A 13,398-nucleotide genomic window follows, 5' to 3' on the forward strand; every position below is an offset into this window, starting at 1 on the left:
ACTCATGACTGCATGGCCAGGCACAACTAACACCATGATTAAGTTTGCCGATGACACAACAGTGGTAGGCCTGATCACCAACAACGATGAGACAGCATATAGGGAGGAGGTCAGAGACCTGGCCGTATGGTGCCTGGACAACAACCTCTGAACGTGATCAAGACTAAGGAGATGATTGTGGACTACAGGAAAAGGAGGACCGAAAACTCCCCCATTCTCATCGACGGGGCTGTAGTGGAGCAGGTTGAGAGCTTCAGTTCCTTGGTATCCACATCACCAACAAACTAACATGGTCCAAGCACACCAAGACCGTCGTGAAGAGGGCACAACAAAACCTATTCCCCCATAGGAGACTGAAAAGATTTCGTGTCCTCAGATCCTCAAAAGGATCTACAGCTACACCATCGAGAGCATCCTGGTTCCATCACTGCTTGGTATGGCAACTGCTTGGTCTCCGACCGCAAGGCAAGAGGGTAGTGCGTACAAGCCCAGTACATCACTGGGGCCAAGCTTCCTGCCATCCAGGACCTCTACACCAGGCGGTGTAAAAGAAAACCCCAAATAATTGTCAAAGACTCCAGCCACCCTAGTCATAGACTGTTCTCTCTGCTATCGCACGGCAAGCGGTACCGGAGCACCAAGTCTAGGACAAAAAGGATTCTCAACAGTTTTTACCCCCAAGCCATAAGACTCCTGAACTTTGAACTTTGATTTGTACCGGTACCCCCCTGTATTTAGCCTCCACATTGACTCTGTACCGGTACCCCCTGTATATAGCCTCCACATTGACTCTGTACCGGTACCCCCTGTATATAGCCTCCACATTGACTCTGTACCGGTACCCCCTATATATAGCCTCCACATTGACTCTGTACCGGTACCCCCTGTATATAGCCTCCACATTGACTCTGTACCAGTACCCCCTGTATATAGCCTTGCTATTGTTATTTTACTGCTGTTCTTTAATTATTTGTTACTTTATTTCTTATTTTTGTAGGTATTTTTCTTAAAACTGCATTGTCGGTTAAGGGCTTGTAAGTAAGCATTTCATTGTAAGGTCTAAACCTGTTGTATTCGGCGCATGTGACTAATACAATTTAATTTGATTTGACTGTCTGTCTGTTCTTAGCCAGTCCTACAGTAGCATGGTATGATCAGTCCTACAGTAGCATGGTATGATCAGTCCTAGAGTAGCATGGTATGATCAGTCCTACAGTAGGTGGTAAAAGACAGGGAGGTAGAGAGATGGAAGAGGCACTGACCTCCAGTCTTAAAGAAGCCAGGAGGGGTCTGTGGTATCTAGTGTGTCCCAGGATGGCTCCCCTGTTCTGGGCCGGGCCCTGAGGAAGACCCTCCTGGCTCTGGGTCTCCACGGCTCGCTCCTGTCCTAGACGCCACTCCAGCTCATCCCTCACACCGGACCGTGACTGAGGGGTGGGGGTCAGGGGTCAGGGGGTGGAGGGAGTAGAAATGCATGAAGTGGATTGGTGGGTGAACAAACAGAGATGAATGACCACGAACAAACAGAGGAAGGAATAAAAAATAAAAAATAAAGAAAATGGGTAAAGAAGATAAAGCCAAGGTGCAAAGATACGTACTGAAAACTAAAAGAGAACAGACTGACGGAACAGGCTAGAGAATGAAGAAAAGCACAAAGAGAAAGACCAACTTAAAGACCACGGCGTACGAGAGAGACGAGAAGAGGACTAGAACGAGGATGAACAACATGATGGGTTGAAACATCTGAAGGGCGGAGGGAACACAAAGAGGAGGAGAAAAAAGAGAGGGATCGGGGGGGAAGGAATGCAAAAACACTGTTTATGAAGCGCATGCAATGAGGGATACACGACTCCAAACACAGCTGATACCACAGCAGACTGCAGATAGCTTAGCTAGCATTCCAACCATAGATAGATACCACAGCAGACTGCAGATAGCTTAGCTAGCATTCCAACCATAGATAGATACCACAGCATACTGCAGATAGCTTAGCTAGCACACCAGCCATAGATAGATACCACAGCATACTGCAGATAGCTTAGCTAGCATTCCAAATATAGATAGATACCACAGCATACTGCAGATAGCTTAGCTAGCATTCCAACCATAGATATATACCACAGCATACTGCAGATAGCTTAGCTAGCACACCAGCCATAGATAGACACCACAGCAGACTACAGATAGCTTAGCTAGCACACCAACCATAGATAGACAAAGCAGACTACAGATAGCTTAGCTAGCACACCAGCCATAGACACCACAGCAGACTACAGATAGCTTAGCTAGCACACCAGCCATAGATAGACAAAGCAGACTGCAGATAGCCTAGGTAGCACACCAACCATAGATAGACACCACAGCAGACTACAGATAGCTTAGCTAGCACACCAGCCATAGACACCACAGCAGACTGCAGATAGCTTAGCTAACACACCAGCCATAGATAGACAAAGCAGACTGCAGATAGCTTAGCTAGCACACCAGCCATAGATAGACACCACAGCAGACTACAGATAGCTTAGCTAGCACACCAGCCATAGATAGACACCACAGCAGACTACAGATAGCTTAGCTAGCACACCAGACAGACACCAGAGCAGACTACAGATAGCTTAGCTAGCACACCAACCATAGATAGACACCACAGCAGACTACAGATAGCTTAGCTAGCACACCAGCCATAGATAGACACCACAGCAGACTACAGATAGCTTAGCTAGCACACCAGCCATAGATAGACACCACAGCAGACTACAGATAGCTTAGCTAGCACACCAGACAGACACCAGAGCAGACTACAGATAGCTTAGCTAGCATAAAACCAGCCATAGACACCACAGCAGACTACAGAGAGCTTAGCTAGCATACAACCAGCCATGCAGTAGCAAAAACAACTCTACACACGTGCAATGCCGTTATTTTTCACGTTACACTTTTAACTGTTTTACACTGTTAAACGTGACTCTTCATTAGACTTTATCATTCTACATGACTTTAACTTTATCTTGTTTTCTTTGAGTAGAAGGCAAACCATGCCCTTCATGCTTGTGAGAATGTTTGTTTGTAGTAGCTGTTAGTTCAGTAACAGTATGCTCCACCCATCCTAACCATAATGAGGATTCTACAGGTATTATCCCTATCCAATTTCAAAAGAGAATTAAGATTTTTTTGTTATAAAAGAGCAAACTGTTTATTAACATGCTGTCTCAAACAGCCGTACCAGTGGTAGAGGGCAACGCAGCGGACGGAAGGCGAAGATACCGGCAAGGTTCTTCCACAGGCAACTCCTAATTCTGACTTTGATTGATTCATTGATTTGTTGATTTGATTGCTTGATCAATTGTGTGGGAAAAAAGCCATATGGAAGAAGCTGCCCCTCCCACCGAGTTGAAGCAGGCATCTGCATGTGGGCGATGGATCAAGTCGGCAGGTTGCCATTTCGGGGGCAGGGTGCGTATGCGGACACAGCTCTGAAAGCGAGGGTGTGAGGGATGGTGAATGGGGACTGGAGAAAGGGGGTGGTGTGTGGCTGAGCCGGGTGGCTCAAGGTGGGACAGGCGCTGCTGTAGCCCCTCTGCTGTTCGTTTGGTTGTCCTGTGTTTCTCAGTCCGTCTCTGAGGACACCAAGTGTGTTCAAGCCCAGCACTAACACACCTGATTCAACTAAACAGCTAATCACCTAGCCCATGATTATTAGTACTGGGCTAGGAACCCGGATCAATGGATGGGTAACAATGGCCTAAAGTACCATGTTTATACAGTCAGACAAATTCTGATATTTTTTTATCCCACTAATTGGTCTTCTCACCAATCACATTAGATCTTTTCACACCAGATCTTGTCTGATTGGTCAAAAGACCAATTAGTGTGAATAAAAAAAAATCTGAATTGGGCTACCTGTGTTTTAAACGCAGCCAAGGTGTCACCATCTCTGCTTGGTTCCTGCTGGTCTTTACTGATCTAGTGTTGTGCATTCAAACAGGGGGGCTCTGTGGACTGTAGACGGGACATGTAGGGGTGTAGTGGGCCATTTTGTTTTGTTTTTGTCTCACATAGTGTGTTTGAACCTGGGACCAATGTGAAAGAAAGCTTAAAATAAACATGACTTGTGTTCTGAGTGGGTAGTCTTCTGATAAAGCTGTCCAGACATGGTCTGTATCTCAAATGACACCATCTTCCCTATATAGTGCACTTCTTTTGACCGGTGTCTGATTGGCTCTGGTCAAATCTAGTGCATTTACACGGGGAATAGGGTGCCATTTCAGACGCAAGCCCGCGCTAGCTATAATGAATGGTTTTGTGTATTTGACACGCTACGCTGCATTAGCATCACATTTAGAGGCTGGGAATGGCTCTACTAATGACTGCTCACTTGAGTGAGTTTTATACTGTTTACATCCAGTAGCAATGGACTGTACCATTTACACAGACTCCCCTTGGGATTTTATACTGTTTACATCCAGTAGCAATGGACTGTACCATTTACACAGACTCCCCTTGGGGTTTTATACTGTTTACATCCAGTAGTAATGGACTGTACCATTTACACAGACTCCCCTTGGGGTTTTATACTGTTTACATCCAGTAGTAATGGACTGTACCATTTATATAGACTCCCCTTGGGGATTTATACTGTTTACATCCAGTAGTAATGGACTGTACCATTTACACAGACTCCCCTTGGGGTTTTATACTGTTTACATCCAGTAGTAATGGACTCTACCATTTATATAGACTCCCCTTGGGGTGTTATACTGTTTACATCCAGTAGTAATGGACTGTACCATTTATATAGACTCCCCTTGGGGATTTATACTGTTTACATCCAGTAGTAATGGACTCTACCATTTATACAGACTCCCCTTGGGGATTTATACTCTTTACATCCAGTAGTAATGGACTGTACCATTTATACAGACTCCCCTTGGGGTTTTACACCGCTCCCGTCCGTGAATCTGCACTGCGTCTGAAATGGCATCCAATTCACCCACACGGCTCTGGTCCAAAGTAGTGCCCTATTAGTGAACAGGGTTCTATAGGGCTCTGGTCCAAAGTAGTGCCCTATATACTGAGTAGGGTGCCTATTCCTCACTGCTGTTTAAAGTCACGTTGTTCTCTGTCTGACAGATTCATTACTTCAACATTTCTATTTGTTTCCTGGTGTCATAATGTATAAATCAGAACGTCCTTGTTGTTTTGTTTCATAATGTCTTAATGTATAAATCAGAATGTCATGAAATAATAGCAATATCGGTTTTACTCTGTTTTAAGACATACTAACTGATTGATAAGACATACTAACTGATTGATAAGACATACTAACTGATTGATGCAGCCAGGGGGTTGATGTCCAGATGTAGCAAGGAGACAGACAACGTAACATACAGTACAGACAGTAATGCAACCCAAATGGCACCCTATTCCCTATGTAGGACACTACTTTGACCAGGGCCCATAGGGCTCCCTATTCCCTATGTAGAGCACTACTTTGGACCAGGGCCCATAGGGCTTTTAACTAGTGCTACCAACCCGAACCGAGTTTTACCTTTATTTAACTAGGCAAGTCAGTTAAGAACAAATTATATTTGTTAAATTAATTAATAACGGCCTACCCCGGGCCAAATCCGGACGACGCTGGGCCAATTGTATGCCGCTCTATGAGACTCCCAATCACGGCCTACCCCGGGCCAAACCTGGATGACACTGGGCCAATTGTATGCCGCTCTATGGGACTCACAATCACGGCCTGGATGTGATGCAGCATTCGTCAATGGGCCATTCTCCTTATAGGAGCCAAGGGATGAAGCCAAGTAAAGTCAATCCCGAAGGCTCTGGTGAAAGGTGCACTAGATGGTCAAAGGTGCACTAGATGGTCAAAGGTGCACTAGATGGTGAAAGGTGCACTAGATGGTCAAAGGTGCACTAGATGGTCAAAGGTGCACTAGATGGTCAAAGGTACACTAGATGGTGAAAGGTGCACTAGATGGTCAAAGGTGCACTAGATGGTCAAAGGTACACTAGATGGTGAAAGGTGCACTAGATGGTCAAAGGTGCACTAGATGGTCAAAGGTACACTAGATGGTGAAAGGTGCACTAGATAGTCAAAGGTGCACTAGATGGTGAAAGGTACACTAGATAGTGAAAGGTGCACTAGATGCGGGGCAGATGTTTCAGGCTCCCGAGTGGTGCAGCGGTCTAAGGCACTGCATCTCAGTGCTAGAGGCGTCACTACAGACCCTGGTTCAGCGGTCTAAGACACTGCATCTCAGTGCTAGAGGCGTCACTACAGACTCAGGTTCAGCGGTCTAAGACACTGCATCTCAGTGCTAGAGGCATAACTACAGACCCTGGTTCAGCGGTCTAAGACACTGCATCTCAGTGCTAGAGGCGTCACTACAGACCCTGGTTCAGCGGTCTAAGACACTGCATCTCAGTGCTAGAGGCGTCCCTACAGACCCCGGTTCAGCGGTCTAAGACACTGCATCTCAGTGCTAGAGGCGTAACTACAGACCCTGGTTCAGAGGTCTAAGGCACTGCATCTCAGTGTTAGAGGCGTCACTACAGACCCTGGTTCAGCGGTCTAAGGCACTGCATCTCAGTGCTAGAGGCATTCCTACAGACCCCGGTTCAGCGGTCTAAGACACTGCATCTCAGTGCTAGAGGCATTCCTACAGACCCTGGTTCAGAGGTCTAAGGCACTGCATCTCAGTGTTAGAGGCGTCACTACAGACCCTGGTTCAGCGGTCTAAGGCACTGCATCTCAGTGCTAGAGGCATTCCTACAGACCCCGGTTCAGCGGTCTAAGACACTGCATCTCAGTGCTAGAGGCGTCACTACAGACCCTGGTTCGATTCCAGGCTGCATCACATCCAGGCCTTGATTGGGAGTCCCATGGGGCGGTGCACAATTGGCCCAGCGTCGTCCGGGTTTGGCCGGTGTTAGGCCCGTCATTGTAAATAAGAATTTATTCTTAACCTAGTTGCCTAGTTAAATAAAGGTTGAATTAAAAAAATAAAGTAAAGTAAGCCTGAAGTCTCTAGTCAAAGGTAGATCACTACGTAGTGAATAGGGTGCCATTTTGGCCGCACTTCTGGATAGAGACAGATATAGGTCAAAATTCGGAGGAGTTTTATCCCATTCCTAACCTGGAAATCTGTGACCAGGTCGCGTCCCAGGGTGCCGATGGGCGAGTCTCGTGACATGGAGGTGACCCCAGACAGGAAGCTACTGGACTCAGTGAGGTTGGGCAAGGGTGACAGGTCGTCTCCCCGATCCCGGTCACTTCCCCTCTCCCTCAGGCCCTCTCCCAGGTGATCCACCTTCTCCATGAAGATATGGAGCTCTGTGCGGAAGGCCTTCATACGGGTGTTGATAGTGTCCAGGACCTGTGAGTCTGGTTTGGGATCAGGTAGGCGGGTGGTGTCTTCTTGAATGCCCTCCAGAGCCAGACTCAAACTGTCCCCTCCTGTTATTAAAATATTTCCGTCATAGATCAGACTTTCCGTGTCGCTAATGAGACGATCTACGGTCTTCCCAAGGCGCTCTGCTTCTCGTTTGACATTCGTGAACGTCTCGCGGTCTTCTCGCCTACGATTAGATAGTTCGGTGGCGCTGAGCCCGCTGAGCTCGTCCGAGGGCTTGTGACTTCCAAACCCCGAGGTTGTGGTGGTCTTCTCAAAGAGGTCCTCCGAGTCGCTCTCGCCACCGACAGGCCCCTCCCTCTTGGGGTGTAGAAGGAGGAGCCTCCCAGTCTCTTCCTCCTCTGCGGAGTCTCGGCGGCCGGTGTCGCTGTCTGCATCGCTGTCCCGTGGGGAGCCGGTGCGGAGGCCCAGGTGTTGGGCCAGGTCACAGCGCTGAACGTTGGACATCAGGACTCTGTTCTCATACTGCAGCTTCATCACCTGGAGGATGAGGACACGAGACACCATTATGTTAGCTTTAGAGACAAGTCAACATTATGAAAGCTTCAGAGACAAGTCACCATTATGATAGCTTCAGAGACAAGTCAACATTATGATAGCTTTAGAGAGAAATCAACATTATGTAAGCTTCAGAGACAAGTCAACATTATGTTAGCTTTAGAGACAAGTCAACATTATGTTAGCTTCAGAGACAAGTCAACATTATGTTAGCTTTAGAGACAAGTCAACATTATGAAAGCTTCAGAGACAAGTCAACATTATGAAAGCTTTAGAGACAAGTCACCATTATGAAAGCTTCAGAGACAAGACAACATTATGAAAGCTTCAGAGACAAGTCAACATTATGATAGCTTTAGAGACAAGTCAACATTATGTTAGCTTCAGAGACAAGTCAACATTATGTTAGCTTTAGAGACAAGTCAACATTATGTTAGCTTTAGAGACAAGTCAACATTATGAAAGCTTCAGAGACAAGTCAACATTATGAAAGCTTTAGAGACAAGTCACCATTATGTAAGGGAATACCCCCCTGAAATGGACAAAAATGAATGGCAAAACATTGGCATTGGACAAACCATATACACGATGTCCAATACCACCCAATGTGGCGTTGATTCGTGCAAAGTTGATTGCAAATGCCATATGGCAAGTGCCAGTTGTAACACTTCAAAAATCCAACAGGTGGTGAATGCGCTCCATCGGGGTTTTTCATATTGAAAGCTTCAGAGACAAGTCAACATTATGAAAGCTTTAGAGACAAGTCACCATTATGAAAGCTTCAGAGACAAGACACCATTATGATAGTTTCAGAGACAAGTGAACATTATGATAGCTTCAGAGACAAGTCAACATTATGATAGCTTCAGAGACAAGACAACATTATGAAAGCTTCAGAGACAAGTCAACATTATGATAGCTTCAGAGACAAGTCAATATTATGATAGCTTCAGAGACAAGTCAACATTATGATAGCTTTAGAGACAAGTCAACATTATGATAGCTTCAGAGACAAGTCAACATTATGTTAGCTATAGAGACAAGTCAACATTATGATAGTTTCAGAGACAAGTCAACATTATGATAGCTTTAGAGACAAGTCAACATTATGTTAGCTATAGAGACAAGTCAACATTATGTTAGCTTCAGAGACAAGTCAATATTATGATAGCTTCAGAGACAAGTCAACATTATGAAAGCTTCAGAGACATGTCAACATTATGATAGCTTCAGAGACAAGATGACATAAACTCTACAGTGGAAAGTCTACACATCAGAGTTATCGGATTCACATGGAATTGTTATTCAATTTATATGTTTGAATATGAAATTATTTGTGATGGGATGAAATGATTTTAGCTTCTAAAATGTGAGATTTGGGATTTCATAAGATAGGGCTGCTCAATCAGTGGCCCGCCCCTGTGAAGGGACAAGGGCTATAAAACTTTTCAAACACGCCCTCCTCTCCCTTCCTATATAAACCCTTGACGACAATATAACCTCCTGTTCCGAGGATGTGAGGACGACGGTCCGATGTCAGAATGGTTCAGATAATAACTACAGAACGAAGCCAACATCAGCGTGAGCTTTGGTTGCGAATGGTATGAACTTTGAACTCTTATTCACTACAGAAGTGATATCTCCTAGCCGTTGAATTAGCAACAGCCGCTGCAAACAAGGGTTAGGAAAGAACAGACAGAGTATCCGGTCTACCACACAACGACGTTACTACAACGTATTCAATTACCAGCAGAGACATTCTTCAAAGGACAAAGGACTCGGTTGGGCAACACGGCCTTCCATCTACCACCAACCTGCTGAAGCGCAGCTCAGAGTAAATAATTATTGCATTTTCCTTTCCAAATGGGCGGTAATATAGAATGCATAAGATACTGTATTTACGACAGCACAGCTTCTCCCTTTGTCCCTTAGTCTTCCCGCTCTTTCACTCAACCCAGCCCCTTTTCTTTTGTGAAACCAGCTGTCATATCTGTTCCACCCACTAGGGACGTTTTCCTTTATGACATAATTTGTAATCAAGTTATGATTTAAATATGTGTATGTGTAATTCTGTGTGATTAGTTAGGTATTTAGTAAATAAATAATTAAACCCAATTTTGTATTGCTGATTCAACTTGTTAGCCAGGGTTCGTGCAGATAACTAAGAATTTACAACTTTCAGATGAGACTGAATTAAGATGACGATTAATATTGACTGCTATTGATGTAAAATATTACTAGGTCTTTAAGAGTTTATTCGGAAGATAACAGCTCTATAAATATTATTTGCTGTCTCACCTTTCCACTGAGCTCGTTTATCTGCATCCTGGCTGCCTTCAGCTCCTCCATCATCACCACACCGCTTCCGTTACTCCCATTACCGGACTTCATCATCATCATCACTCCGACCTCGCCTTCCTCGTCTCTCGGGCCGAACTTGAAGCGGTTCAGTTCTGAGATCAGCTGCTTGTTGTGGTCCTCGATCTCCGAGATGGACCGCCGGAGAAGTTCTGCCTCTTCCTCTACAAACTGTAGGTGGCGTCGCAGCTCCCCGGCTGACTCCAGAGCGTCTCCGCCGTACGGGGAGGAGGGCATGCTGCTGAAGGGCTCCCGGCCGAAACAGTCCCTCTCGTACTGGCAGCGGATGTCGTCGTTCTCAGCCCGCAGGCCTCGGTTCTCCACCTGATAATAATGAACATAATGATTAGGAAGCGATCTTCATTTACAGGAAGAAATCAAAGTACTGCAGGAAGGGGGAAACAAAAGACAATAGCACCCTATTCCTTACATAGTGCACTACTTTGCACTACTTTGACCTATAGTAGTGGATAGGGCTCTGGTCTATACTAGTGGATAGGGCTCTGTTCTATAGTAGTGGGTAGGGCTCTGGTCTATACTAGTGGATAGGGCTCTGGTCTATAGTAGTGGATAGGGCTCTGGTCTATAGTAGTGGATAGGGCCCTGGTCTATACTAGTGGATAGGGCTCTGGTCTATACTAGTGGATAGGGCTCTGGTCTATAGTAGTGGGTAGGGCTCTGGCCTATACTAGTGGATAGGGCTCTGGTCTATAGTAGTGGATAGGGCTCTGGTCTATAGTAGTGGATAGGGCCCTGGTCTATAGTAGTGGATAGGGCTCTGGTCTATAGTAGTGGATAGGGCCCTGGTCTATAGTAGTGGATAGGGCTCTGGTCTATAGTAGTGGATAGGGCTCTGGTCTATACTAGTGGATAGGGCTCTGGTCTATACTAGTGGATAGGGCTCTGGTCTATAGTAGTGGATAGGGTTCTGGTCTATAGTAGTGGATAGGGCTCTGGTCTATACTAGTGGATAGGGCTCTGGTCTATACTAGTGGATAGGGCTCTGGTCTGTAGTAGTGGATAGGGCTCTGGTCTATAGTAGTGGATAGGGCTCTGGTCTATACTAGTGGATAGGGCTCTGGTCTATACTAGTGGATAGGGCTCTGGTCTATAGTAGTGGATAGGGCTCTGGTCTATAGTAGTGGATAGGGCTCTGGTCTATAGTAGTGGATAGGGCTCTGGTCTATAGTAGTGGATAGGGCTCTGGTCTATAGTAGTGGATAGGGCTCTGGTCTATACTAGTGGATAGGGCTCTGGTCTGTAGTAGTGGATAGGGCTCTGGTCTATAGTAGTGGATAGGGCTCTGGTCTATACTAGTGGATAGGGCTCTGGTCTATAGTAGTGGATAGGGCTCTGGTCTATAGTAGTGGATAGGGCTCTGGTCTATACTAGTGGATAGGGCTCTGGTCTATACTAGTGGATAGGGCTCTGGTCTATAGTAGTGGATAGGGCTCTGGTCTATAGTAGTGGATAGGGCTCTGGTCTATAGTAGTGGATAGGGCTCTGGTATATACTAGTGGATAGGGCTCTGGTCTATACTAGTGGATAGGGCTCTGGTCTATACTAGTGGATAGGGCTCTGGTCTATAGTAGTGGATAGGGCTCTGGTCTATACTAGTGGATAGGGCTCTGGTCTATACTAGTGGATAGGGCTCTGGTCTATAGTAGTGGATAGGGCTCTGGTCTATAGTAGTGCACTACATGGATTAGAATGGGATAGGGTTCCATTTTCAGACACACCCAGGGTTAAAAGACTCGGGCCACTCACCTCCAGCTCTACAATCTTCCTCCCCAGAATATTTGCCTCTTCCTCCACCAGTTTGAGTCGGAGCCGTAGCTCAGCCTCCCTGGTGCTGTGGGGCCCACCACCTGCAAGCTCTGCCAGGGGTAGAGGGCTGTCCACGTCCCCGTAGATTGACTTATACTGCTGGATCTCCTGCTCTAGCTTGTCCTTCTCCTTCCCCAGCTTGGCCATCTTCTTACGCATGAGGGTGGATTCTTCCTTAGAGAACTGCAGCTGACACCTGAGATCTGCACTGTCCTCCTGTGAAGAGGAGGGGGAGGAGGAGTAGGGGAGGAGGAGGGGGAGGAGGAGTAGGGGGAGGGGAGGAGTAGGGGAGAGAGGAGGGGGAGGAGGGAGGAGGGGGAGAGGAGGAGGAGGAGTAGGGGAGAGAGGAGTGGGGGGAGGGGAGGAGTAGGGGAGAGAGGAGGGGGAGGAGGGGGAGAGGAGGAGGAGGAGGGAGGAGGGGGAGAGGAGGAGGAGGAGTAGGGGAGAGGAGGGGGAGGAGGAGTAGGGGGAGGGGAGAGGGGGAGGAGGAGTAGGGGGAGGGGAGGAGTAGGGGAGAAAGGAGGGGGAGGAGGGGGAGAGGAGGGGGAGAGGAGGAGGAGGAGTAGGTTGGAAGGGAGGAGGAGGAGGAGGGGAGAGAGAAGGAGGAAGAGGAGGGGGGGAGGAGGAGTAGGGGAGAGAGGAGGGGGAGGAGGGAGGAGGGGGAGAGGAAGAGGAAGAGTGAGGAGGGAGGAGGAAGAGAGAGTAGGAAGAGGGATGAGGGTGAGGAGGAAGAGGGAGGAGGAAGATGGGGGAGAGGTACGCACATTATGAAATCGAATTGGCTTTATGTGATAGAATGTGTGATAGAAGTCTCTCTCCTACCTGGTTCAGAGATGATAGAATGCGTGATAGAAGTCTCTCTCCTACCTGGTTCAGAGATGATAGAATGTGTGATAGAAGTCTCTCTCCTACCTGGTTCAGAGATGATAGAATGTGTGATAGAAGTCTCTCTCCTACCTGGTTCAGAGATTATAGAATGTGTGATAGAAGTCTCTCTCCTACCTGGTTCAGAGATGATAGAATGTGTGATAGAAGTCTCTCTCCTACCTGGTTCAGAGATGAGAGAATGTGTGATAGAAGTATCTCTCCTACCTGGTTCAGAGATGATAGAATGTGTGATAGAAGTCTCTCTCCTACCTGGTTCAGAGATGATAGAATGTGTGATAGAAGTCTCTCTCCTACCTGGTTCAGAGATGATAGAATGTGTGATAGAAGTCTCTCTCCTACCTGGTTCAGAGATGATAGAATGTGTGATAGAAGTCTCTCTCCTACCTGGTTCAGAGATGATAGA

General features: G+C 46.7%; 1 protein-coding gene across 2 annotated transcripts in view; it reads right to left on the bottom strand.

The window, feature by feature from the left end:
- Positions 1-13,398, bottom strand: part of LOC110508256 (microtubule cross-linking factor 1-like) — a 123,674-nt gene that overhangs the window by 60,476 nt on the left and 49,800 nt on the right. The window contains exons 5-8 of one of the 2 annotated variants that reach the window (XM_090226013.1): positions 12,048-12,323; positions 10,221-10,604; positions 7,149-7,904; positions 1,263-1,427 (exon numbers count right to left, since the gene is read on the bottom strand). In XM_090226013.1, coding sequence (XP_090082139.1) covers positions 1,263-1,427; positions 7,149-7,904; positions 10,221-10,604; positions 12,048-12,323 — 1,581 coding nt within the window. Of the gene's footprint in view, positions 1-1,262; positions 1,744-7,148; positions 7,905-10,220; positions 10,605-12,047; positions 12,324-13,398 lie in introns of those variants that run through there. The other variant, XM_090226011.1, reaches the window with a different exon arrangement.

Source organism: Oncorhynchus mykiss, chromosome 28 (assembly GCF_057628025.1).
Source record: "Oncorhynchus mykiss isolate SJ-2025 chromosome 28, ASM5762802v1, whole genome shotgun sequence".
In the NCBI taxonomy this organism is placed as follows: domain Eukaryota; kingdom Metazoa; phylum Chordata; class Actinopteri; order Salmoniformes; family Salmonidae; genus Oncorhynchus; species Oncorhynchus mykiss.